The 27,520-nt window shown below is 40.4% G+C and overlaps 1 protein-coding gene across 2 annotated transcripts; it reads left to right on the top strand.

Moving 5' to 3' along the window:
* The first annotated feature begins 496 nt into the window (after window positions 1-496).
* Window positions 497-27,520, top strand: gsna (gelsolin a). Of its 2 annotated transcripts, XM_074690641.1 has the most exons (17): window positions 497-689; window positions 12,237-12,437; window positions 12,766-12,920; window positions 14,575-14,736; window positions 14,826-14,975; window positions 15,051-15,140; window positions 15,300-15,432; window positions 15,524-15,828; window positions 15,936-16,069; window positions 18,661-18,751; window positions 18,988-19,014; window positions 21,407-21,577; window positions 21,759-21,933; window positions 24,838-24,959; window positions 25,041-25,118; window positions 25,197-25,257; window positions 27,161-27,520. In XM_074690641.1, the coding sequence occupies exons 2-17, from the start codon at window positions 12,242-12,244 to the stop codon at window positions 27,328-27,330; spliced, it is 2,220 nt and encodes a 739-aa protein (XP_074546742.1). In that variant the 5' UTR covers window positions 497-689; window positions 12,237-12,241; the 3' UTR covers window positions 27,331-27,520. The 2 variants fall into 2 exon arrangements, with proteins under 2 accessions (XP_074546742.1, XP_074546743.1); XM_074690642.1 differs by lacking the exon at window positions 18,988-19,014 and having other exon boundaries at window positions 498-689.

Genomic DNA, 27,520 nt, shown 5'->3' with positions numbered 1-27,520 from the left:
GTCCTCCAGTGCAGACTATTCTCAACATGCATGAAAAATCAGTAAAAGTTTTTCACTGAATCTGGTGGTACAGCAGGACCATGCAGGGGCAGTGTTGCACAAGATGTACAGTATGGAGGTGGAAACCGGAAGTGCAAGACTCTAAACCCTGGCAGAGCTGAAAACTACCCCCTGCTTGGAAAAAACGCCCACTTATGAAAGTGCAACACTGTAGCTATAATTCCACATCCAATCTCTGCCTCTTTTTATTTTACACTTTGGGTTTATCCTTTTTTTTTTTTTTTCAATTAATTGAATAATTAATAATTAAATGAAGGCCTTTGAAGCCAACTTTTTAAGACACACCTTAAATGTTTAGAATAAAAAGACATCAAAAGAATCTTAAAGGTAGTTTTAGCAGTTGTTCTAGCTCGTTAAAGGGGTAGTGACACAGATTTATACAGAGATGAGAGATTCATGTGCGCAGCCATGTGTCATGTGTCATGCCACTGCAGGCGGTGCAGCAGCCGGACCAGGGGTGTGTCATAACGGGGAGTGTCCCGGTCCACTAGCATAAACAGCGGTTGTGTGCTGCGCCGCCCCACCGACTCGACGCCTCTCTGCCCCGCTGCAGCTTGAAGCGCTCACCGCGGCTCTCTTCGGTCCAGACCAGTCCGTCCCCTTCATCCGTCCCCTAATACAAATCAAAGGTAAGTCAAAAAAACTACTTTCCTCCCCGTGAATCAGCACAGCATGTAGCACAGATTACAGCCTGGTAATTTGATACCTTAATTAAAGCTGCACAGGAATGAACCGTTATTTTCCACGCAGATTGAAACAAAGGCTTGTGGAGTTGGGGGACACAGTGGGCAGAGGGGGAAGTACTTTGGTGTTTTCTTCACGTTAGAGTGCTTTACTCTGATGTAAGTGCTTTTCTGAGTAGCTCAGACTGGGAAGAGTAAACTAAGCGTTTATAGTCAAAAGTGCACCATTCTGCTGCCATATATGGAGAAGAAGTGGAAACCCTGGATGATGAGTAAAATGCTGCCAGCTGCCTCTTTGACTAGACTAGATTTCCACCAGGCTGCCACTATGTGCAAAAAAACAAAAAACAAAAAAACATTGAGGGTTTGGTTGTGAATCACTAAAACACACTGAAAAGTCAGGGCAAAATAATTGAACGTCTCATCGAAAAGCTGTAAATAACCTCAGCAGCCATTTACTCTATTTAGAGACATCTTTGGTCGCTATAGCAACAGACAATCAAATAATAGGGCCCCACAATAAGGAAGTTGGTCTCAACATCCTGTGTGTGGCTGTAAGTTGCAGCAGCTGTGATGTGAGTGTGTCAGACACCACACTGTATGAGCAAGAGGTGAAGGAAAATGTTTGCCAGCCAATCAGGACGCGCTTTGTCGGGTCCACTCTCGGTGGTTCAGGCAGACAGAGATTAGATTAAAGGTTAGCACAGTCGAGGCCCCTGACTGTGCTAACCCTCTCTTCAGATTTAATCCTCAAACAATCGTGTGTGTGCTGTCTTTCCATGTGTCCAATCCAAATCTGGAGTCTGTCCTTACGTAAAATAAAACAACAGTGGGTCTTTAACCTTTGAACATGATTTTATCTCTATCTGTTTTTATTTATTGTGATTATCAGTGTGACATCATGGCTGAGTGTGTGAACAGTCTTAGACAGTGTCCCACTGATATTTTATTGATTGTTTTGAGCTCAGACTTCACACTGATGATGGAATCAATGATACATCGGTGTACAAGACATTTTTACATGGTTCCATGTTGATATAATGATGCATAAACAAGTATTAAGAGCTGGACATTAACTATAACAAAGTGTTTGTGTCTGCTGTTCTCGACGTTTTATGAAATACTCAAATTTTCAGTGTCCCTCACTTAAATCCAGTGTTGTTTTTTCTTCCACCTTTAAATCCACAGCAATTAATCTGAGGCCAAATTAAAACTAGTCTGAGCCTCTTCTGGCAGCGCCCCCAGCCTTTAACACATCTTATAACCCATACTGGGTGCAGGAGATAGTTTTCTGCAGTTCTACAGCTCTACAGTTTCATTAAGCAGACACACCCCTGAGGACAAAGAGGGGAAGGATCAGATTAAGGGCCTAAGTGTCTCCTGAACAGATGAGTTTTCTGACATCTCTTAAAGTAGAAAGGGACTCTGTGGATCGTATAGAGTTAGGTAATTCATTCCACCTTTTGGGAACAACAGAGGAGAAGAGTCTGGCTAGAGATTCGGAGCCACACTGGGCTTGGAGCATCAGGTGTCTTTCACAAGCAGAGCGTAGTGGGCGAGAAGGAGTGTGGACCTGAATGAGGGACCCCAGGTAGGCAGGAGCTGTCCCGGTTACTGTTTTGTAAGCCAGAAGAAGAGCTTTGAATTTGATTGGAGCTGCCACTGGAAGCCAGTGAAGAGGGATTAACAGCGAGGTGACATGCTGTTTTGGGCTGGTTAGAGACCAGTAGTGCTGGGGTGTGTAATTATTGGCATAACAATGTAATAATGGTTTATTGTGCAGCCCTTCACTGTTTACCAGATCCTTGCTGTTGTAAAATATAACCTACTGAGTCAAGCATGCTTAGGAACCAGTAAAATGTCTTGCTACATACAATAGACAACACAGTGTAAACAAGATACAGTGCAGACAAACACAACACCCACCCAAAAACCACAAAAACTTACAGGCACATGCACACCCCACACTGCCCATCCCTGGACATTACATGGTTTCCGTAGTGTGGGCCCTCAAGTCCTCCGGCTTGTCTGTCTGCGTCCCTCTAGTTGCTTGTTAATTAAGCCTATAACATGTGGGATAAATTAATTTTTGTAACAGTCCAGTGCACACAAAGAGGTCCTATACCTCCTTCCTGAGTTTAGGAGCTCAAATTGGGAGTGCAGCACATGAAATGGATGATCTGTGATGTTGGTGACCTGTTGAATAACAGACTGGTCATATACGTCCTGGGGGGCAGGGGGTGGGGGCTGCCCTATAACCTTCTCTGCTGCCTTAACCATATCGGATATTTGAGCTTTATGTTTAACTGTCAGTTTCCCAAACCAATTGGTTACCCCAAAGCACAAGACGTCATCAGGACGCTGATGAATCCTCGAGCATACGTTTGATACATGTGTCTGCCATTTAAGCATGTTATCAATGTGAACCCCCAATTCTTTAAAGCATCAAGTCAATTTGACAGTATTGATTTTGAAAATAATTAGGTATCCGGTATCAGGCCGATACAAGCAGCTGATACTCAAGAAAAAAAAATCTTACATGTGGTAAGTCCTCCTTACCAGTAGTTGGCGCCACTTGACACTACAGCTGATGTACGTAAGGTCCCATTCAGACAATATGAATGAATCAGGGAGGGTTAAGTTAAACTGTTTTATTTTCAGTTTTAGTTTATTAAAAAAAAATCTAAAACTCTAAAAGTCGTTAGTTTTATTTTGCACTTTTATTAATCTATTAAAAACAAATCGTAAACTCAGAGATTTGTTTGTGTTTTATTTTGGACTGAGGGTATCGGTGAGTACTCGTACTGGTATCGGTCTGAAAAAAGTGGTATCGAACATCCCTAACAACGTTGAAGTACACTGAGTTGCTGAAACTAAACCACACCACAACCACAACCATCAAAAATGCTTTATGTGTCATTTTTCATGTGCACAGCCATGTGGTTGGGTTTGGCGTTGAAACAAAACCTTAAAAAAACTCTTTTAAGCTCTAATATGTTTTGCATGAGCCGGCGACTGAATATTTTTTCCAAAATTCCCAGCTGATGACGTCAGAAACCTAGACCATTAGTCTCTGTTGGAAAATATGTACACACAATGTATTTAAGGGGAAAGTTGAGGGTTTTCCATTATTTTTAAATAATCTGTGTTATTGCAGTCCAGAGTGAAAAAGACCCACCCGTTCAAAGCTTCATTGTGTTTATGACTTTTCTACAGTGACGTTTTATCAGATGAATTATGGGTGTTTTTACTGCGCTGTCTGAGTCAAGGAAAAAGGTGGTGACATGATGAAAACACACCACCATAAGGTTGTGTAGACTCAGGTAGATTGCACCTGTAACAACCCTCTCATATCCTTTAATAACCATCTATACAGGTTATTTCCAAGTCATAAACAGCTATTCTGATTGCTTTTGTCTACACCGTGTAAACAAATGACAGGGAAGCTGAGCTCCTACTGAAAAGTGCTCAGTCTGTGCAGAGCGTTATCAGTCCTGAGTGAGCAGAGGGGCAGCTGAAAGGCCCCGAGAGACTGAGAGCTGCATGCCTGGGCAGAATGAGTCATCAAGAATCTCCGTCCTGGAGGAGGAATCACTTATCTGGGAGAAACTCAGCAAAGGATTTCAGATCACAAGATTTCACAGAATAAACGATCAAGGACTTGTTTTTGAGGTGGGAGACCAGCAGACACATCACAAGGCCAGATAATCATATGAATCCACTTTTGTATCAGCACAGGGGATCAAGTTTTCACACATCCCCCAAAGCGGTGACATGCACAAAAGAGAAGCTCGCAAAAAGTGGGGGAGGGGGATCGGATAGCTGTGGCTGGAATGACAGAGTCCAGCCATGTTTGCTTGGGGCAAAGGGGGTACAAAGAGTCCACAGTTAGCTCCAGTCTGCAGAGGTGTGCTCCAGACACCATCTGCTTTTCCCAGCATGCCCCTGAAGAAGCAAAAAATCATGTGACCTGTTCTATTTAAAATCATAGCTGTGTTTACTTGAGTCGTTGAGTCAAACACTGACACTCCATGAGTCACTTCATCCAAGTTTGAGCTTCCAGAAACAGTTAACATTATTTAAGTCAGCTGTTGCCTTTCATTCAAGAAAACTTTGCACAAAAATATTCCTATTTGTACAAAACTGAACCTGAAACTCTCCCCTCTCTGCCTTCCCCGCAGTTGATAATACGTTTTATAATGCCGGCTTTGATTTTTTCAAAGCGCGAGCTGATTCAGATGCAGTGTTTCCCCTCTCATCTGTTTCCGTTATGAAGTTAGAGACGGAAGAAGAAGAAGCTAACAGTGGGATAAAACAGCTTTGAAGTGCAGACACAGACACAGTATTCCTCTCCATCAGAGGGGAAGATCACAGTCAAAGAAGTCATATTTATTTAGTGCCACAGAAACAAAAATCTTCAGACTATGAAGCAGCTCAGATGTGATATTTTTGAGGAGTGCTTGAGAGGAAAGGTATTCAGCTGCTGTTGGATGAGAAGATTTCTTGAACAAGTCAACTTTTCAGGATCTGCTTTTCAATAGCAGCTCTATATCAGGCAGACAGGGGTACATGTGCAGTGTGTTTTTGAACATTATACATGGGGATTGAACCGGTTACATTTTACATTCTGTTGGGAAACTCGCACAAGAGGCAATGATGTCAAACTTCACTTCAAGTGAAGTGCAAACTGAAGTAACAGCCTCTCCGTTTGCTCTCAATACTGTCACAAAGTTTGTCTGCACAGTTTTAGTTGCTAATACGTCTTCTGTTGCCTCAGACTCAAATTAAACTTCCTGTGCTGTGAATCAGTCTCAGTGTTAACGAGGGCTCCTGTGCTCGTGCAAGCTGCCGTCTTACTGCTGGGTGTGTCAGTTTAAGTTAATGAATGGCTGTATATCAAGTCAAGCTGAAGTTACTGATTTATCATCAGTTTCTTGGAAAACGAAGTTATTGTACTCCCTCTGCAGTAGTTTGAGATGCTTCCCTCATATTTGTGTTGTACAAATAAAGCTCAAAGGAAGTAGATTTGTTCAACCCAACTCATCACTGTCATCGATTTAATTGACATTTCTCAAAGGGATGGTTCAGCATCAGTATTTACCTTTAGGAGTGTTTTGAATTTTTTATTTTATTTCAAAAACCTCTTTTTCAAGGGAGACCTGGCCAAGACAGGCAGCCACAAAAACACAAAGTTATAGACAAGAAACAAAAAGAGACTAAGTACAGTCGGTAAAAACACATAATAATGGATTGAAACCACATCCTGAGAAACAACTGTTCAAACAGCCGAGCTAAAACACTGGCATCTCATAGAAACGGCCTAATAATATAGTTTATATGAAAGTATTGCTGTTTTAGTTAAATTATGTCAGGTATAAGTTCATTGTCCATGTTATGTTCTGGTTTTAGTCATTTTATAAAATAGCACATGCTTTGCTAGGAGTCTTTGTTTATAAACTGGATTGGAAAAGAGTTACCACTTTTCTCCAGCAGAGGGCGAAGTATTATTCTCTGACTCATGTTATGTGCATTTTATGGGGAAATATGGCTCCTGATATAGTCTGTAGACATTACCATCATCATTTAACTTTTCACATGGTCTGGTGTTAAGAAAGAAAACTAAAAATCGCGAAAATCGTAAATATCAAAGAATCACAACTGAATCAGCACCCCAAAAATTGTTATAGAATCAAATCGTGAGAATAGCATATTGTCTTCTTCTCCTACCTTTGCAACTAAGGCCATGTTCACACGTAGCCAGGTATTTGGGATACTGCATATATTTTTATATGTTTACGCCTGTCATCCACACAAAACCACAGTTTTACGTCACTAAAATCAATGTTTTCTGAAAACTTCGGCCAAAGTGAAGATTTTGGAAAATTCTGGTGTCATGGTTTTGGGTAGACATCAGGAAACAGAGTTTTTTGGTTCTAAAACTTCTTAGCTGAATGATGTCTGAAAAACACTGCCCAAAATAGGTTTGGCATGCCTCAAGCCACACTTATTGACAGATTTGCCTGCTGTGTGAGGATGGAAGTATTTTGAAAAACAAATGAGGGGGATATTTGTTTTTGAAAATGCCTGGCCTAATAGTTCTACTACTGCTACACTTGCTACTTTTTACTAGTACAGAACATGCAAACTCCCGTCAGCCAAGCTGGGAATTGAACCAGTGACGTTTTTACTGTGAGGCTGCAGCACCAACCGTTGCACCACTGTGCAGCCCTCTTTCACTTCTACTTCTACTATTTCTACTTCAACTTTGACTAATTCTTCTTTACCTCTTCCTCACTTCCTTATAGGAAATGGGTTCCTTTCACATTTGAAATGATACCATAAAACCGTCTAGTACCTGGCAATCGATATCAGCACTCAACGGTACCAGTTTTTTTGGTACTTCTGTGTGTTTTTATGTGGTGATAAAATTTTTTTTTTTTAATTATAAATCTCAAAGTTTTCCAATTTTACAAATTTCTTGACAAGATTAGCAGGAAGAACTCAAACGCATGACTTCCAGAATTGAAAACTATTAAATTCAGTCAGCAATAGGGATGGGTACCGAATTAAGTACTTTTATCTGTACCTACCGAATTCTGTCAAAAGTACTGCAAACCAATTCACATATAACCAAAAGGTACCATGTTTAGGTACCTTAATGCATCCTTGTGACTGTGAGAGAGTTGGAGGGTAGGTGATTTTCCGTGCTGGACATAAACACAGCATTGCAAGGTTATATATTGAAGAATAAATATGCTAAGTTGAACAATTTTTATGTTTTATTAGTAAACAAATAGATATTTTTTACCACACAAACACAAAAAAGTACCAAAAATTGGTAGCGTTGGGTACCAGTACCGATTGCCATGTACCGTGCATCAGAACCGTATCGTTTCAAATGTGTAAGGTACCCGCCCCTAGTCAGCAAAAAGATTCAACAAAAATTCACAGCTAGGCTGGAACAAGGAACACAAAAAGGAACTGAAAGTTACAGCAAAACTGGGATAAAGAGGTAACAACAAAATCTAAATCTAAACTGCCAAAAAGCTCTAGAAAAGCTGGGAAGATCACGAAACAGAAAGAAAATGACCCAACAGTCTGACACTGGACAAAGGGAGGTAATGGAACACAGATGGAAACGATCAGGGGCTGGGACCACAATCACCAAGGCAGGAAGTGAAGTCATCTGAAACTAGAAGAGAGAGTCACTACAAAATAAAACCAGACATGACAAATATGAAAATGTAAAGTAAAAAGTGCAAATTTAACTAAATCAATGAGACATAGCATTTATTCCTCAGTATATTACCTTGCAATGCTGCATTTAATGCATTTCTCCCTCTACTTGTGAATCAATAAACTGATTTCTGTCGCTGCCATTGTTTTCCGTCAACATTTCAAATTCTCACCCCACGTTTCTAAGCTTTGGCTCTTTTTCCTTGGGTGGCCACAGACGTTGCAGATCTGGTGTCTGACTTTACAGCATTCAAGCTTTTCAAGACTGGAAACTCCACCAGGCAACTTCAGAGCCACTGTAGGAAAATTGAAGCTTTCCACATTCTCCACGTTTTAAAGACCACAATGGGATTGTGTGTCAGCTCCATTTTCCCCGTTTTTTGGCCAAACATGGAAGCAGTGAAGTTCAGACAGTGCATGACCTGGAGTGACTTAAGGGTGCCCAGCTGTTTGGCATATTTGCCTTTTCACTCACTCTATACAATGCATTTATTGTGACTTCTAATGAAGCTAATATAAGATCTTTACAGCTGCACCCAATCAGATCTTTTTTAGCATGGTGTCAGATTTTTATCCCTGTGTTTTAAAGTCAAAAGATTTCAGTCTTAGTTGCTGACAAACCTCCCATTCATAGATTTCTGAGGTTTTAAATATACGTTGCCAAATTCACCCCCCTGAGACATTCCTTGGCGTTACTGCTCAGTCAATCAAACTGTTGCATAAGAGAGCAGAAATAGGGGAAAACAGGAACCCCACATTTGTCTGCCTGGTTACATGAATCCTGAGCCTCCTCCCTCAGTCAGGGTCGGGAGCAGATTCCTTCCGTGTTTGTGGACAGACGGCTGCCGAGAAGAATGGATGTAGCTCGCTTCAGTGGGGACGTGTTGTCGAGAAAATTAAAACGCAACTGGATGGAGCGGCATTCCTGTGGAAAACTGGAATCTGTTGATGCTGAACTGCATGACCTTCTGTTTTTAGAGGATTTGATTCACAACAGCTTGATGTTTGTTAGGAGTTTCTTCTAGATGTGTAGAGTTAGAATGTGTTTAATATAGCAAAAGCAGAGTGTTGTTGTAGCTGGGGATGCAACTTTAATCGCAGACACAGGTCAGTCAGTTTATGGTGTCAGTGCTGCTCTGGTAGAAGTGAAGGCGCCCCATGTACAGAGGTGACAGTCCTTGGTGCACTGGTTGTAGAATTGATGATTATCTTCCTCTTTTCTCATGAAAATCTGACAAATCAGACTCTGAGACAAGACAACATCAAGTCAGCTATCTTTCTTCTTTCTTCATCTTTCTTCCTCTTTCCTTTCTCTGCCCCTGAAGGATAAGTCCCTTTTTGCATTGTTTTGTTTTTTATGTACATGTATTTTGGATCCACAGTGCGCACTGCACGGCAGGAGGCTCATATTACAGATGCAGTGGAACGTTGACATTTTAGAGACAGACAAGAATCACTAGGCCTACATCAGCAGCAGCAGCACTGTGTTGATACAACACTGTATTTTTGTACAACAATATATCATCAATTGTAGGGAAATGATCACTCATCCATCCAAGAAATTACTTTATTTTGTTAATTGCTCTTAGGGGCCCCTAGTTTGCAGTGGATCCCTAAGCAGGCGCTTAGTTTGGGTCAGCTCTGCTGTGTGCATTAGTGGTAGGGATGGGTACAGAATTAGGTACTTTTATTGGTACCAATTAGGGGTAGACTGATTATCGGCGGAGCTGATTATCAGGGTCGGTATTTGGCATTTTGAGGCATTTTGGCATCAGCCTTTTTTTGATCTGATGGCCGATAACAAATTTAAAACTGTGTTGTTGCGACTCTGATGCAACCGCTCCACTGTCTGCAGTCACTACTCAGTCTCCGGCACTGTCCTACCCACAGTACCATCTGATCAGTTACAAGCAGAGCCATGGCTTGGGAAACAGCCAATCAGCAGTGCAGCCATTACATTTATTGCAGTTGCATTGAAATTTTGGAAAACTTTATTTACTGAAGAAAACTTAAGCTATTTATTTTTTTAAGCTTTCATTTAACTTTAGAAAACGTGCTGCTGAGCCTGGAAGCTGTTTGATAAACTCATGCTTAAAGGTATTTGAATGAAGTTAAGTGTTTGAGTTTGTAGTATTCAAAATCTTGACACCAATATTTGCACTTTGACTAAAATTTAATATAAGCCCTAAATATCGGTTATCGGCCTCCTTGACTATAAATAATCGGTATCGGCCTGGAAAAATCAATATCGGTCTATCTCTAGTACCAATTGTAGTGCTGAGAGAGTGGAAGAGTAGGCAATTTTCCATGCTGGACATGAACAAAACATTGCGAGTTTATGCATTTAGTGTATATGAAATTGAAAAACTTTGATTTTATTATTAAACAAATTAATACTTTTTTACCCTATGAACACACAAAAGTACAGAAAATTGGTACCAACTGCCAGGTACCAGGCATTGGTACAGTATTGTTTCAGATTTACCCATCCCTGGTTAGTGGAAGACCTCAAATATGATGAAAACAACACCCAGCTGCTCCATGCCAGGTTTCTGCTTTAATAACCTGCTCACAGTACATCCTCCTTCACACAATAATTAAACACCATTGGAGAAATAAAATGAAGAATCATGAAAAGTTTGCTGTTTATTAAAGAGAGTCCAGGCTACTTTGGGAACACTGCCTCACTCTAGAGAAACTGTTTGCTCTGTCTTTGCAGTGTTGACTAAGGAGAGGTGAACCGGTGGTGTGAAGTCAGTTAGGGTCAGAGCTCAATGGACCGATTTAGTTGGTTTGATAAAAAACAGACCCAGAGGTTGATTAACAAACAAAGCTATGTTTGCATTAAATACAAACTGTAAAGTAGAGTAATAAAGTGTCACTGCTGGCAGGAATAGGAAGCAGTGTGTAAAATGGGCCCTACTAAGTAAAATGTTACGAAAGTATAATACCAATAACTCACTGTTTCTATCCTTATCTGGATAAGGGTGTTGATTGTATTAAGATTTTTTGGGGTGTCAATTCAATTTGCGATTCTTTAATCTTTTCTGTTTCTTGTGATTTTTTGTTCGCTTTTTTAACACCAGACCATGTAAAAAAGTTTAATCATGAAGATAGTGTCTACAGATTATACAAGAAGCCATACTTTCCTGATAAAATGCACATCACTGAGTTAGAGAAAAATATTGTGCCCTCTGCTGGAGAAATATGGTATTTTTTTTCCCAATCAAGCTTATAAACAAAGACTGAAATGAAGGATTTAAATTAAAAAAAAATATATAATGATAATAAAAATAAATAAAAATTACCTAACAATCTTGATTATAATATCGTAAAACAAAAAAATCCCAATCGATTTTTTCTCCCACCCCTAAAAAGCAGAACATCGCCCCCTGCTGGAGAAGTATGGTAACTTTTTTTTCAATCTATCTCATAAACATGAACTGAAATGAAGGATTTAAATTTGAAAATAAATAAATAAATAAAATTAAAATCACCTAAGAATCTTGATTTTAATATTGTAAAACAAAAAAAAATCCTAATCGATTTTTTCTTCCACCCCTGAAAAACAGAACATCTGACCTTATTGTTGTAAATTCTGGTGCACAAAGACTACCCAGACTCTCGTTAAAGAGCTTATAACAGGATGCCCAACTCCCCTCTGAAACATCTTAAACATGTCCACATGCTGCAGAAACCAGCTGCTCATAATCCACCGAGGCACAGACACCCACTTGAAACCCTTCATTGGCGCCACATGTCTTTATGCTCCCAGATACTGCTCAAGTGTATGGTATGTGTTTGTATGAATGTTCAGCTGAGAGTTGGTGAATTTACCCACCTGTGAAACAAAGCTGTGCTGTGTGAAACCAGGAAGTGGTCCTTTTATAATTTCATACAGTACAAGGGTGTTTTATTCTGTCGCTGGCAGTTATGGCAACGTCTGATTCATCACCACCACAGCCGGCACTTCCTTTTCCTGTTTCAGGGGAAACACCCCGAGTGCAGGGCATCGTTGACTCACTCTGCTGAGTATTCATACCCAACTATAATCCTAAACTTTATCTTTGTATCCATGGAAACTTACCACAGCCTGAAGGGGAGTGGCTTTTATTTTGAGAGTTAACATCCATCAAAAACACACAGTCCCAGTCTCACTTTGAAAAGGTTATTACGCAGTTTTCTGAATCTGCAGTTTGAACCACTTGTTTGTGAAGTAGAAAATCATCTAATCTCAGGGTTTGGTTCTTCCTGCAGGCAGGATGACGGCTCACCACCCAGAGTTTGAGCGGGCCGGGCAGAATCCAGGCCTCCAGATATGGAGGGTGGAGAACTTCGACCTGGTGCCCGTCCCAGAGAAACTGTACGGGGGGTTTTACACCGGAGACGCCTACCTCGTCCTCAACACCATCAAGCAGCGCTCAGGGAACCTGCAGTACGACCTTCATTTCTGGCTGGGTGAGTACAGGGGGTCTGCAGTCAGAAATCTATTATGTTTCTGTTATTGTTATGTATATGAAGCAGGTCAGCCTGATTGATAATGGAAACAGCAGGTATTACATAACCCTCCTCTGTGGGTCAGAAAGTCAAATACCGTCTCATGACTGTGTGTCTCTGCTGGGATTGGACCCCTGCTGCTCCCACATATTGATCTCCTGACCCACCGAGTCCACACAGAGGGAATCCCTCAAACACAGTCTGTGTAACACTCCGGGTACAGTTTGCATGCAACAATAAAAGAAGAGCATGACTGATGTGAAGCATGTTGACGTGTTCGATTTGGCAGGTGATTTCTGCAGCCAGGATGAGAGCGGCTCGGCGGCCATCTTTACGGTACAAATGGACGACTTCCTGGGAGGGAAACCCATCCAGTACAGAGAGGTGCAAGGACACGAGTCCAAAACCTTTCTTGGCTACTTCAAGACTGGAATCAAGTACATGGTAGGGAATCAACTTAATCTGCAATATTTACTCTGCTAAGAGCAACAAAAACAGTTTTTAAAGGAGGTTTTCTTTTGGCGTATTTTAAACCACAGACCAAATGTCTGTTATTTTACCTAAGGCATGTGATAACTGAGAGTTTGTCATATCTTTGGGGTAAAGTTGATGAGAATTATTTTAAAAAAAAAAGAAACACCAATTTTTTTAAAAATATATCATCTATCAAAATTTGGCATTTTTAACTTAATACATCAATGTATTCATAACAAACAAAAAAGTTGTCTTCACATATGAAGGAAATGAAGTAGAAATTTCAAACAAAAGTCGCTTTCAAAGTTGCGTCTTACTTTTTTCTATGTTAAATTATCTTGGTTAACCTGATTCCTCAGTAATGTTACATTAAGAAAAGATAATGTATAAAATACATGTCAACCAGATTCCTAATCATAAATTAAACATGTTATACCGCTTCTTAAAAACCAAAAGCAACATGGGAAAAAAAATAGCGTTAGCTTGATGCTAACGTATATGGGAATTCGCTTTTATATGCTAGCGGTTAGCATATATTGATGTAACTTTGGTTTTTAGCCAGAATTTCAACTTTCTTCACAGAACCATATCAAAGTTTAGGCCTTTGCACATTGAGATCATTTTTTTTCGTCTGAAATTTTTGCATGTTAAAAAATTTATTCAATCCCATGTTATGTCAATCATGTTTGCACACTCGCTCTGAAACTTTTGTCCGTCACTTTTTTTCAGAACAGTTTTGCATTTATTTGCATCTGCCCAGCTCATTTCCTGGGTAGTTTGACTCTTCACAGACACCGTAGGCTATTTGCAACATCCTATTTTTGCATTTTTTAGCATATTTTCTCTACACATTTTGGGTGATGTTTAGATGATGAATGAAGACTTGTGTACATGTGTGTGACAGCGTGTCTTTATGTGTGTGTGTGTGTGTGTGTGTGTGTGTGTGTGTGCCCCCGCAAGCATACCTCAAACATACTGAAGGCCACTGCTCTGGATCAATTGCTTGATGATTCAATTTTTTTCTGCAAAATTTTTTAATTATTACAAAATAAACGCATCAGAGTCAGTGTGCAAGGTGTCTGTGCGTGAGGGTTTTTATTTTGGGGGGATTACAGATCCAAAAAATGCATCCGAAAAAAATAAATAGACTCAGTGTCCAAAGACCCTTAGTCTCATTACTCAAAACTCTTAATGTCAAAATACTATCAGACAAATGTTTGAAACAGGAAAATAAAATAACACTTACATGCAGGCTATGGCTCAAATTATTGCTATTACCACTTCGAGACACTAGATGGCCTACTTCAGTCAATAACATATAACAAAACAATGAAATCCACGTCCAGTGACATGCTTTTTTTTTACTTATACTTTATTTAATTATGTACAGAGATATCCGGATTTATTGACCAATTTCAATTTCTTTGTCCTTGTAAACTCTTTGTTGGCTCAATAAAATACTGTTTTTTTGTGTTTAACTTTACATCCCCTCTCACATTTTGATATTTAAAAAAAGGTACTTACAAAATTCCGACCAGTATTTGTGACGACATTTAATCTGTGAGGATTTTAATATTTTAAAATTCAAACAGATGTTTTTTTAAATACATTTTGTGTCTTACAGAAAGGAGGCGTTGCATCTGGGTTCAAGCATGTGGTTACAAACGAAGTGTCTGTGCAGCGGGTACTCCAGGTCAAAGGTCGCCGGGTCGTCAGGGCAACAGAGGTGGCTGTCAGCTGGGACAGCTTCAACCAGGGTGACTGTTTCATCCTGGACCTGGGAAATGTGAGTCCCACTGAGTGAATCATGAAGCTAGAACGGACTCATCTTTCAATTTCAGCATTGCTCACCTTCTTCTCAATCTGCTCTTTCAGGAGATTTATCAGTGGTGTGGCTCTCAGAGTAACCGCTTCGAGAAGCTGAAGGCCACTCAGGTCGCCAAGGGGATCCGTGACAATGAGCGCAGCGGGAGGGCCCGAGTGTACGTCTGCGAGGAGGGTGTGGAGCGGGAGAAGATGTTGGAGGTGAGGCCACTGATCAGCGAAACCAAACCAAATCTCAAATGGACTTCTGTATTAAAACTCTGCTTCTGTTTTCAGGTTTTGGGTCCCAAACCAGATCTGCCTCCGGGATCCTCAGATGACACCAAAGCCGATGCTTCAAACAGGAAGAGAGCCAAACTTTACAAGGTGAGAGTAGAAGAGCAGGGAGTTGTTGTCTCTAAAATAAAAACTTTAGTTTCACATAAAGTTGAGGGTTAAACCTTCGAGAAGGATGAAGCAGAGCTCTTAGGTTGTATGTATCTCTATCAACTCTTGTCTTTCTCTCATTTCCCTCCCATCCTTCAGATTTCCGATGCAAGTGGAGACATGACCATGGCACTGGTGGCATCAGAGAACCCGTTCGCGCAGAGTGCCCTGGAGTCCGGAGACTGCTTTATCCTGGACCACGGCAGCGATGGCAAGATCTTCGTCTGGAAAGGTCAGTGCATACAGTGCAGAGAGTAGATGCTGAATGATTCAAGGTATGAAAACAACTAGTCCTGCTCAGCTGTCTTTACTCGTGCCCACAGGCAAAGACGCCAACATGGACGAGCGCAAGGCGGCGCTGAAAGCAGCGGATGAGTTCATCAAGAAGATGGGTTACCCCAAACACACCCAGGTGGAGATCCTGCCAGAGATGGGCGAGACGCCGCTCTTCAAACAGTTCTTCAAAAACTGGCGCGACAAAGATCAGACCGAGGGCCTGGGCGTGGCCTACATCGCTAACAGCATCGCCAAGATCGAGAAGGTGCCGTTCGACGCAGCGAGCCTGCACGATTCTGCAGCCATGGCCGCCCAGCACGGCATGGTGGATGACGGCAGTGGAGAGAAACAGGTGAGAGGAAGGAGACCTTTGCACGGTATTCAACTGTCTTGAGAGAAATATGCTTTTAAGGGTCTAGAAAATCTGTGCATTAGTGAGTGAGTTTTTGTTTTTCACAGATCTGGCGAATTGAAGGTTCGGACAAAGTGGCGGTGGATCCGTCCACTTACGGACAGTTCTATGGAGGAGACAGTTACATCATCCTTTACAACTACCGTCACGGAGGACGTCAGGGACACATCATCTATATGTGGTGAGGACTCCAGGTTTGCTGTCAGATGGATGATGAAGACGAAGCAGACAGGTTTAGATGTCAAAAATATTCCTGCCTTGGAATATTGGAGTCAGGATGTTCAGTATCATTCCCTTATCTCCTCCCTTTACGTACGAAAATGTTTCTGTCTGTTTCAAACGATGTTATCGTCACTGCTCACATACTTCCATACGTCCTTTATGTTGGCACTGCAGTTAACCAATACGTCCACCAGGGGGGGTTAGCCTAGAGTCAAAGGTTAATGGCAATGAAACTCAAAAACAAACATGGCGACTGGGAAGGAGGTATCAATAATGTTTGCTTGCGTAAAAGACAAATATAAAGGCAGCGTTGTAGAAGGCAGTGGTCGTATTCCGTAAGGTTTATGAAAACATGCAGAAATACAGACAAAATGAACGCAGAGCATGGACAAAAGGCTCTGTCCATTTCCGTATCCTTATGTAACTTTAAAGAGCTAAATACAAACCACATAAACCACATCAGCTAGTGGCTTTAGCTTAACATCTTGTTACAATTTGAATATCAGATCAAGGAATTGGAACATAGTCATACTTGTACCTTGAAGATGTAATGTGGAATTTGGTCCGTGCAGCACTACAAAGAAAACAATTAACCATCCGTTGATCTGCTGGTGTCCTGATAGACTTTCAGGCAGGCCTAGATTTTTAAGACAAAGGGATATCACGAATAATTAGGTTTGATATGAATGAAATGTATCAGATTTTAAAGAAAAAATAACAAAAGCTGTACGCCCCATGCACAAAGGCTAGAGTTTTTTTTTTAAAGCTGGCAGCCATGGTTCAAACCTGTGGCCACTTTCATCACAGTGTCCCACCCTATCCACCTCTGCTCTCTCAATAAAGACACGACTAAAGCCTCAGAAGTTAATCTGACCGGGGAATTTTGAACCCAGTGACTTTTAAAAGCAACGGTTTTAGGGTGGAACGCAAAAGTTTCGTTGCGTTTCAGCCTCGCGTTTGCACGGAAACGGCGTTTCAACCAACCTAAAATGCAAACTTTTGAAAACGGCCTCCAGAGTGGGATTTTTCTGAAACACTGCCGACACCGTTGCCGTGTAAACAGTAAGCCGGCGTTTTCAGTGGAAACGCTGACATCACACTCCGCCTCAAGCACGCATACAACAGGACAACAGTACCGTTGCTACTATTGTTGCGAACTACCATGTTGTGCTTGTGCTGCTGAATCTGCTGACTGTCATTCAACAAAATATGCATCTGTTGCTCCACCCTTTTAACTTAGTATTCCCGAATACACCAGATGACCGGCTCAACTCTACTTCGGCGGAGATCTCCCAAAAGCGGCTTCTGGACAAGACAGTTATAGCACCACCTACAGGCCTGGCATGCTTGCTACAGCATTTTCAGTCCATCAGCCTTTCTGTGTAAACGCAGATCTTTTTCACTGCGTTTTAGCGTTTTCAGATGAAACGTTGTCATGTAAACGGGGCCTAAAATAAACCATGTCCAAACCAGATCATATTTCACTTGACTACGACAGCAAACTGACATAATGAACAAAGCCAGACCAGGAGGCAACAGGTTGGAGGTTTGGGAATTTTCCTTTTGGGTACCTGTTCCTTGGACACTTGAGCCTTGTTCAGTGAAGGTTATAAGAAAAATTCACATTTTTTCAATAATAAATAATGGCAATAATGGTGATATAATGGTATTATCGGCACGTTATCTGCTGATATTGCCTTGAAAATCAAATATCGGTTATTGAACGACACATCAAATTCCACCGAAATTAACCAATAAACCAATAAAATAATAAACTGCATATATTTTTTGCACTTTTTGTGATTTTGTTATGGTTGCACTTCTCATATGTTCCTTTTGAACAGAGGCTATCTTAACTGGCTGTCAATTAGGAAATCGGCCAAATTTGCCCTGGTTGTGGGTAATGTTGTGATTTTCTCAGAAAGAGGATCATCCAGCTTTTAAGTATTATTAATCTTTTGGAATTTTTTGGTTTGAAAGCAATATTCATAAATAAATCTACAGTTTCAAGTATATATATATTTTTATTTTGCACAAAAAATGAAGATTTAAATAAAGAATGTGATAAGAGTATGCACTATAATACAGTATGCTACTTCCAATATAGAAGAGAGTTGATAATCTCTGCAACTATGTGCACAGAAAAAATATCGCTATTGGTATCGATATCAGCTAAATGAGTTGTTAAATATTGGCATATTGAATATCGGCCAATAAAAAACAGTGACGTGCATCTCTGCAAAAAATGTTAAAGAGTGCAGTTTAGAGGTAAACAATCCACGATAAGGAGCAGGAAAAGTGTTAAAGTGGTTAGATGTGCACCATGATGGTTTATTTTGGTGTTTGTGTTGACTTTTTAAAGCTCATTAACATGCATCAATCCCTCAACAACGCAGCAGAGATAAATATTTAACCAAGCTTGATCCTAGCCTGAAAAGTAGTAAAAAGGAAAGGTGGTGCTTTTTGAGCTACAGTCTGTCCCATCATGATCAGACAGATAGAAACTCTGTATCTATGTTAAAATGATCAAATTATCCATGTAACTCCCAGGCAGGGAATGGACTCCAGTCAGGATGAGATCGGAGCCTCAGCGATCCTCGGCGCCCAGCTGGATGAAGAGCTTGGCGGTGGTCCTGTGCAGGTGAAACTCACCACTCCTCCATCACTCCTCCATCACTTGTTGATCCAGTTCATTTCATGAATCTATTTTCATCTCACCATTAATTTTCTTTAAGTCTTTACTGTCCTCTGGCTTACTCGGCGCTCTCACCTCCTTCCTGACCTTTAAATCCTTTTACTCTGTCTCCTCTCCCTAATTGTTTCCCTGCTGCTGCTGCTTCTGTCCTCCTCCGTTTCCTTCCTTTCCTTTGTCTTCAGGTTGTTGGTGCTCCTATCACCACTCAGGTATTCCCCCTGCCTGCGCTTCCCATCTCCAAAATGAGTCACACTGCAAAAACCGGAAATCTTATCAAGTGATTTTGTCTTATTTTGTCCCTTATTTTTAGAGCAAAGTTTCATGTATTAAGACACTATTCTAGTTTCAAGCTGATTTCTCTCGTTCCATTAGTGGAACTTTTTACTTGTTTCAAGCAATTTGGACCTCATTTTTGTCTTTAAATAACTTGAAATAAGACATTTTTCTGGACTGTTCAGGTGAATGTGGCTCATATTAAGTCTAAAAAGACATTTTCTACTGAAAATAAGACAAAAACACTTGATAAGATTTCAGTTTTTGCAGCGAGTTTTGTCCAGAGCCAGGGACAAAAAGCTTCTAAGATAAAATCTTAATTGTGAAAGTTGTGTTTTCTTTAACTTTAGGACTCAATGATCAGGATAATTATTTAAATCACAATCAAACAAATAGGAGATTAGAGTTTGGGATGTTTAATCTCTCTGCTCCACATAAATAAACATCCTGTTTCCAAAAATCTGCCGCACTCAGTCAGGTCAGATCAGTCCTGGCTCTGTACATATGGATTTTAGTCATTAATTTATTCATTTCTGTGTTTCACTCCACTTTTTGAAGTGTCCTCATTTTGCATGTTCATATCCAAGTTGAGCTCTGTTGTGGAACATTTCTGTGTCCGTGTTAAACACAGGAGTTTTGCATGAAAAAAACTCACTTGATTTGTCCGTTTCTGGATTGTATTTTCTGTCACGAGTGTTGGACTTCACATATAAATGCACGTCTAAATGTCCAGTGTGATTACAGGAACATTTCAGCAGTGACAGCTGTTGCATCTGAATATTGCCCAAAGTCAAACTGAAAAACATTTGGATGCATATTTTATTATCAACTGTTTTAAACAGCTGCACATGTCATTATTTATTTTTCCCTCAAATTAGTTCCTCACAAAAATCTTCAGATGAGGATTAGGTCTACTGGGAAAAAAAAGAACAGAAAACTTTTTTAGAATTATTGAAAATAAAATTAAAAAAAATGCAGAGGAAAAAAAAATCAGATTTTCTTTCTCAGAAAAAATAGTAATTAAAAAAAGGATTTTTTTTTTTTCAGTGACCCTTATCCTCAGCCATAAAATTCCCAAACTAGTACCTAGTACCTCACAAAAATCCTCAGAAGAGGATCAGGGCCACTGAGAAATAAAACGGAAAAAAAAACTTTTTTTTTTAGAATTATTTTTTAAAAAAGAGAGAGAATACTAAGGAAAATAATTCTGATTTTTTTCTCAGAAAAAAGAATAATCAAAAAAGTTTTTTTTTCAGTGACCCTTATCCTTTTCCGTAAAATTCCCAAACTAGTACGTCACAAAAATCTTCAGATAAGGATCAGGGCAACTGGACAGAAAAAAAAATTAATAAATATAAAGTAAATATTTAAAAGAAAAAAAACAGATTTTTTCCCTCAGAAATAATAGTAATTAAAAAAGGAAGTATAAATTTTTCTTTTTTTTTTTTAGTGACCCTTATCCTCTTCCGTAAAATTCCCAAACTAGTACCTCACAAAAATCTTCAGGAGATGATCAGGGCCACTGAAAAAAATATAAAAAAAAATATTTCAAAATTTTAATTAAAAAAAAGAAATTCTGAGGAAAAAAAATGTTTTTTTTCTCAGAAAAAATGGTGATTAAAAAAATGATTTTTTTTTTTTTTCAGTGACCCTTATCCTCTTTCATAAAATTCTGGCAACGTTTTTTTCAAATATTACTCACTTTCCCTGAATAGTCACTAACCTTATCAAACAAAAGATTAAGTATTTTATAAAAACATGTTTTTATGAATAAATGAAAAGGAGAAAAATGCCGGAATTAATCTTCGAGCAAAGATTTTCATCCAATAGTTTTTAGAAATACTGAAACAAAACTAACAACACAAGCATTTTTTTTTCCTTTAATGCTTAAAATTTGTCATATTTCAAAACATTTTGGGTAAGTAGCATCAGAAACAAGGAGTAAACAACCTCGCAGCATCATAAAGAGTGAACAACTGTGTGCTCGCCTCTGTTCTCCTCTGTAAACTCAGGATTAGTATAATTCACTGTGATGACAGGTTTGGTTCTGCTATAAATATTTATGACTGAAGCTGCAAACAAAACATGTTAATTATACTTTTTAAGACACAGAGAGCAACGTCACACTGTCCTTGTTTTTAAACCTGGACATCCACATCACTCAGCCCAACGCTGCCACCCTGTGTCTGTAGCTGGTACTGCAGCAGAGATTTTTCACATGTTGTGTGCATCACTACACGCTATGTGCACCAAAATTAAGTGAAGCTTGGTCTATATCTTAAACTGGAAAACTCTGCAACTGTTTTTTTTCCCCAATCTGTGCTCCAGGTGAGGGTGGTGCAGGGTAAGGAGCCAGCTCACCTCATGAGCCTCTTTGGGGGACAGCCCATGGTGGTCTACAAGGGAGGAACGTCCAGGGAGGGGGGTCAGTCTGCTCCTGCAGAGACTCGACTCTTCCAGGTGCGCTCCAACTCAGCAGGACACACCAGAGCTGTGGAGGTAAGAGGACACACACACACACACACACACACACACACACACACACACACACACACACACACACACACACACACACACACACACTCAGCATGTGTTGTCTCAAGTCTCTTATATGTTTTCCTGTGACCAACCATCCCGTCACAGTAACGGTTGACTTCTCACCTGTCTCCTCTTAATGCAGCTCGATGCTGTGTCCAGCAACCTCAACTCCAACGACGCCTTCGTCCTGGTGACCCCTGGTGACTCTTTCACTTGGGTGGGAGTGGGTGCCAGTGACACAGAGAAGCAGGGAGCCCAGCAGCTGTGTGCCATCCTGGGAGTGTCGACCTCTGAGCTTTCTGAGGGTGGAGAGGCTGGTAGGAAACGAACGATGAATACAGAATAATTCACTTCCCTGTCTGATGTGGTGGAGAAGCTCAAATAGCACTTTAAGAGAAGTCTTTATCCAGCTTTTTGTATTCCAGCTAAAAGGAGTGCTTGTGTTCATCTATATTAAAACAAAGGAGGCTTGATTGCATCATTCCTCAGATGTTTTCAGTAACTTGCAATTTGCTGGCAAAGCTCGAGGAGAAACTGGATTCTCTGTCAGCAGTTTCAAACATAAAACCTCTGGCAACTCGGAAAAAAAACGACTCAATTTTTTATAAACACTCTGCTTTTAAGGGCTAGCCTCAGGCTGCCAGAGACAAAAGACGAGTTTTACATTTGTATTACTGGGAGCCTAAGCTCAGAGTTTATGGCCTTTGTTTTTCAAAGTTCAAAGCGTTAACTGCTGTGATGTGTAGAAAGATTTCAAAGATGGTCCCGGTGAAACTTTTTCACATGCGATTCAAAATTTATAAAAGTTGAAAAGCGTTATATTTGTATGTGTTTTGTTCGCCTTTCAAACCACAGTAACTGGTATGTTACATCAACATTTAATCAAAGGTGTAATGTGAAGGTTGGAGTAGCAGCCGAGCTGTTCTTTAGTCACATTATTTTTCTTATACAGATATGTAGAGTTAGTGACGACTGAGTAAATACTTATTTCAACACTGAGCAGGAAGACAGCCAGATATTTTCCTCAGGTGTTAAAGAAGCCCAATCAGTGTCAAAGTTGCTCTGTGTGAGCTTTAGGCATCTGAGTTAAGGTGAGTTTTAAAGCGTGGACGGTTTCCCAATTGTTGAAAAACACACTAAAGTGGCTGCTTGGGAGCCAAAACATGCACTATAGTGCCCTCCTTATTGGCAAAACTCACTTAGCTGCCCTTTTGGGTGGAAAAAACACACTGAACTGTCCTTAAGGGTGTGAAAATCAAATGCAAAAGCAAATGAAAAATGGTACATGAACCAGTACTTCCAAAGCACTTATCTAGTCTCTCTAACCACTCAAAGTGCTTTACATTTGTGACCTCTTTCACCCTCAACACCACATTGATGTTAACCTACACCCATCCACGCACCACTGACCAACAGTGGGAGCAGTTTAGGGTTCAGTGTATTGCTCAAGGACACTTCAGCAGGTAACTGCAGGAGCTGTAATCAAACTCTCAGCCTACTGATTTGGAGACAACTACTCTACCACTGAGTGACAGCCAGCAAAACTGCACTCTGGGTGCCAAAAGCGTAGCTCAAGAGCCAACTTAGCACTTAAAGCAATTGCAAAATTGCCAGCCTAAAAAAGCAAAAACATGTGCTATAGTGTCCTCTTAGTAGCCAAAACATATGCTTAAGTGCGCTTTTAGGTGCTAGACCTGTGCTAAAGTGCCCTCTTAGAGACTAAAAATGTGAAAGTGTGCCCTTTAAGAAGCTAAACGTGTAAAATTGCCCTACGAGGAGCAAAACATGTGCTATAGTGCCCTCTTAGGAGCAAGAAAGGTGCTTGAGTGCCCTCTTAGGACCTAAAGTTGTGCTTTAGTGCCCTCTTAGGAGCGAAATGTGTGATATAGTGCCCTCTTGGGAGCTTAACATGTGCTAAGGTGCCCTCTTAGGACCCAAACTTGAGCTAAAATGCCCTCTCTGGAGCTAAAACTGTGCTAAAGTGCCCTCTCAGGAGCTTAACATGTGCTAAGGTGCCCTCTCAGGAGCTTAAACTGTGCTAAAGTGCCCTCTCAGGAGCTTAACATGTGCTAAGGTGCCCTCTCAGGAGCTAAAACTGTGCTAAAGTGCCCTCTCAGGACCTAAACTTGTGCCAAAGTGCCCTCTAAGGAGCCAAACGTGTGCTGAAGTGCCCTCTTACGATCTAAACGTGTGCTTAAGTCTCCTCTTAGGAGTTAAAAATGTGCTAAAGTGCCCTCTCAAGAGCTTAACATGGCTAAAGACGTCTCTTAGGAGCTTAACGTGAAATAAAGTGCCTGTTTAGGTGCTACAGTTGTGCTAGAGTGCCCTCTTAAGGAGCCAAAAGTTTTCCCTCTGGATGGCTAAACATGTGTTAAAGTGTCATCTTGGGAGCCTTACGTATGCTAAAGTCCCCTCTTAGGTGCTAAACACGTGCATAAGTCTCCTCTTGGGAGCTGAATGTGTGCTAACATGCCCCCTTATGCGCTATAGGTGTGCTAAGGTGCCCCATTAGGAGCCAAACGTGCTCTCAGGCGCCAAATGTGTGCTAGAATGCCCTACTAGGAGCAATACATGTGCTGGGAGTCAAAATGCACTTAAGTTACCCCTTGGGAGTCAAAATATAGCCAAAGTGTTCTCTTAGTAGCTAAAACACACACTGAAGTGCCCTCTTAGGAGCTAACCATGTGCCAAAGTGCCTTATTCAGGGCCAAAATGTAGCTAAAGTGTCCTCTTGGGAGTCAAAACACGCTTAAGTTTTGCCTTGGGAGCCAAGACATGTGCTATAGTGCACTCTTAACTTACTGAACTGGCTCCTTGGCTGGTTTTAACATGATAAACTGCCCTTTACAGTGACAAAAAACTGTATGTGGCTATTTTTCTTTTCACCACAACCCTTTATAAAGTTTGCGCACTCCACTCAGTTTATCCCATTTTCCCTGAAATTAATCATCATTTCCTCTCTTTGGCTTTTGTCTGGAACACACCCGTTGGTTTTCTTGCTGAGAATCAACCAATTTGGAGCTATTTGGAGATTATCAAAGTCAACCCAATTCAACCAGTGAGCAGGCTGTTAAAGTGTTTGGTTTTGTCTGAATGCTCCAACATGGTTTGAACTTCTGACAGAGCTTCAGTTTATCCAGTGAAGCTTAATATGTCTCTTGCTGTGATTTCATTTTGGCAGATTACAGTGAATGAGCGTGAAGTGTCTTTTCTCCTCACAGATCAGTTCTGGGAAGCTCTGGGAGGAAAATCAGAATATCGCACTTCAACCAGACTCAAGGACAAGATGGACGCTCATCCTCCCAGACTCTTCGCCTGCTCCAACAAGACCGGCAACTTCATCGTAAGTCTGCGGTTCAAGCTTTCTCTAAAGGTGACACACGGCACCAAACATGTCCCCTAAGTCATTCCTCTCTTCCCTCAGATCGAGGAGGTGCCTGGAGAGATGACCCAGGATGACCTCGCTACTGATGACGTTATGATCCTGGACACATGGGAGCAGGTGAGGAGACTTTAGAGATCAGGAAGCTCAGACACAGTAATGACAGAAAGAGTTGTGGTTAAAACTTTTCTGTTTTAGGTGTTTGTCTGGATTGGAAACGAGGCCCAAGAGGAGGAGAAGACTGAATCGATGGCATCTGGTAAGGACAGAAATAAGATAACATCACGTGAAGTTAGGTGGTACAATCCTCCTAATGTTAGCCCTGATTTATATACACGGTAACTCAAAAACCCCACAACAAGTTTCAATTTACTTTATTTGCTAATTAATTTAAGGAAACGTGTAAAAATGCAAATTTCGCCCTGAGGCAACACTGTCTCATTACGGATTCACCATGAAACATTTTGGTTAAACTGTCTTTGGGTTTACTAACTGTTCAAAAGCAAACTGGGCATTAATTCTTTTTGGACCTCTAAAGTTTTCACCTGGATAAATTTGATGTTAGTTTTAGTAAAGTTCAGATTTAAACGGTAGGTTGAACTTTATCCTCCACACATTTTTCCAATAATGAAAAGTCCATCCCCTGAAAGCCTCAGAAGGGAAGTCTTTAGTTGTTCATCAGAATCAGAATCGAGTTTTATTGCCAAGTACATTTGCACATACATGGAATTTTACTTGGTGTGTTGGTGCTAGTAATTAACAAGAAGATAATACAAAATTTCATGCTGTACATTCTGTGAAATGGAACATAGAGAAAGTTAAGATATAGAATATAAAAGTATATAAAAAATAGAATAAAATAAAAATAAAGAATATTCATAGAAAAATGAAATAATATTGATAAAAATAATTATGAGAAAACAGAGGATGTGCATGTAAAGTTAGATAAAATATGTTGAGACTCCTTAACCCATTCATTTCAATGGGACGTTCCTTAATGGTACAGTGTTGCCTGCAGGAAACGTATAGACATGAAATCTGATAAAAGGAGTTATTTTTTAAAGTTTTTCCCCCTTTAGTGGCTATCAAGTATTATCCATGTGTTGTTGAAATAAAATGTGTTGAAACTAGGGCTGTCACTTTAACATTTCAATTACATTAATCAATTAGTTACACCGCAAATTAATGCATTAAAAATGAATGCGTTCGAAAAAATAACGCTATTAACTCAGCGCATCTTGAACAATCTTTCCAAGACCCCAAACTACCTAAGAAGAGTGTTCTCTCTTCTTTTATGGCTCTGTTCCTGTTCTTGATCCAAAAAACAGACAAAACATACTTTTTTTGATCTCGTTCATCTTGGGCGCTTCATCCTTTGATCCTGTCCATGATCTCCATCGTCTTTTCTCACGATGGCGCCGCTCTTTTTCTCTAAACTACTGCGACACATCCTCTGTTGGGGCGTGAGCTGCCTGAACTTTTCTAACTTGCAGCGTTTCACTATGTCTCTGTCATCTCACATCTTCTCCTCATATCCCTGCTGAGCTCTCATCCAAAGAGCACACCGCTCTCACCCACAGTAGTTTACGAGCAGGATTTTGATTGACAAGCTCCACCACAATAGATGTCAATGGCAGCGAACACAGACATTATAATATTGGGGAGTTGAAAAAAAATGTGGATTTACAAATCTTCTCTTTTTCGTGTATTCATTTGATTAGTCATGCACTAAAATTTTGTAATGTCCTAGAATTCAAATTCGTTATTTGAGTACCTTTAGCAGATATGAGATTAAATGAGATTAATTAGATTAATTAATTACAAATTCTGTAATTAATTTGATTAATTTTTTTAATCACCTGACAGCACTAGTTGAAATATAGATAAATGGCTCTTTTTTTATTACTGACCAATATGGTACAGTGTTGCCTCAAGGCAACCAAAATATCTATCAAATATGTTTTTTTGAAAACCTTTTAGGTTATGTTATTGGATCTATTTTAAGACAAAAAAACACTCAAAACATTTTTTGTCTAATTGGCATCACTTTGTTTACCATACAGAGTTTGGAAATTAACCCTTACAATATTTCTCATCACACATTGTTTAAGTATTTTATTCTCTGTCAAACTCTAATTCTGACCTCTCCTGATCTTCCTCAGCGGTCCGATACATCGAGACGGATCCGGCTAACAGAGACCGCCGAACACCCATCGTCAAGATCAAACAGGGCTTCGAGCCGCCGACCTTCACCGGCTGGTTCCTGGGCTGGGACCACGATTACTGGACCACCGACCCCCTGGAGCGCGCCATGGCTGAGCTTTCTGTGTGAGGGCTCACCTGGCCCCTTGACCTTTGACCCCTCCCCACCCTCTTTAGCTCCTGCAAGCACTGAGCTCTATCATCAGACTTTTTTAACTGCAATACACCCTGAAAATAAGAGGTTTCTGTTTTTACTTTAAGGGATAGAGGCTGGTGAAGGAGAGTTTTAATCCAGCGTTGTTGCTTTTATATCTTTTTTT

The sequence above is a fragment of the Halichoeres trimaculatus genome, unplaced genomic scaffold (genome assembly GCF_033239565.1).
Source record: "Halichoeres trimaculatus isolate MK-OKI-2021-1 unplaced genomic scaffold, fHalTri1.1 fHalTri1_scaffold_16, whole genome shotgun sequence".
Taxonomy (NCBI): domain Eukaryota; kingdom Metazoa; phylum Chordata; class Actinopteri; order Labriformes; family Labridae; genus Halichoeres; species Halichoeres trimaculatus.
The sequence above is the reverse complement of the archived record's forward strand: the minus strand, read 5'-3'. Positions and strand labels throughout refer to the sequence as shown.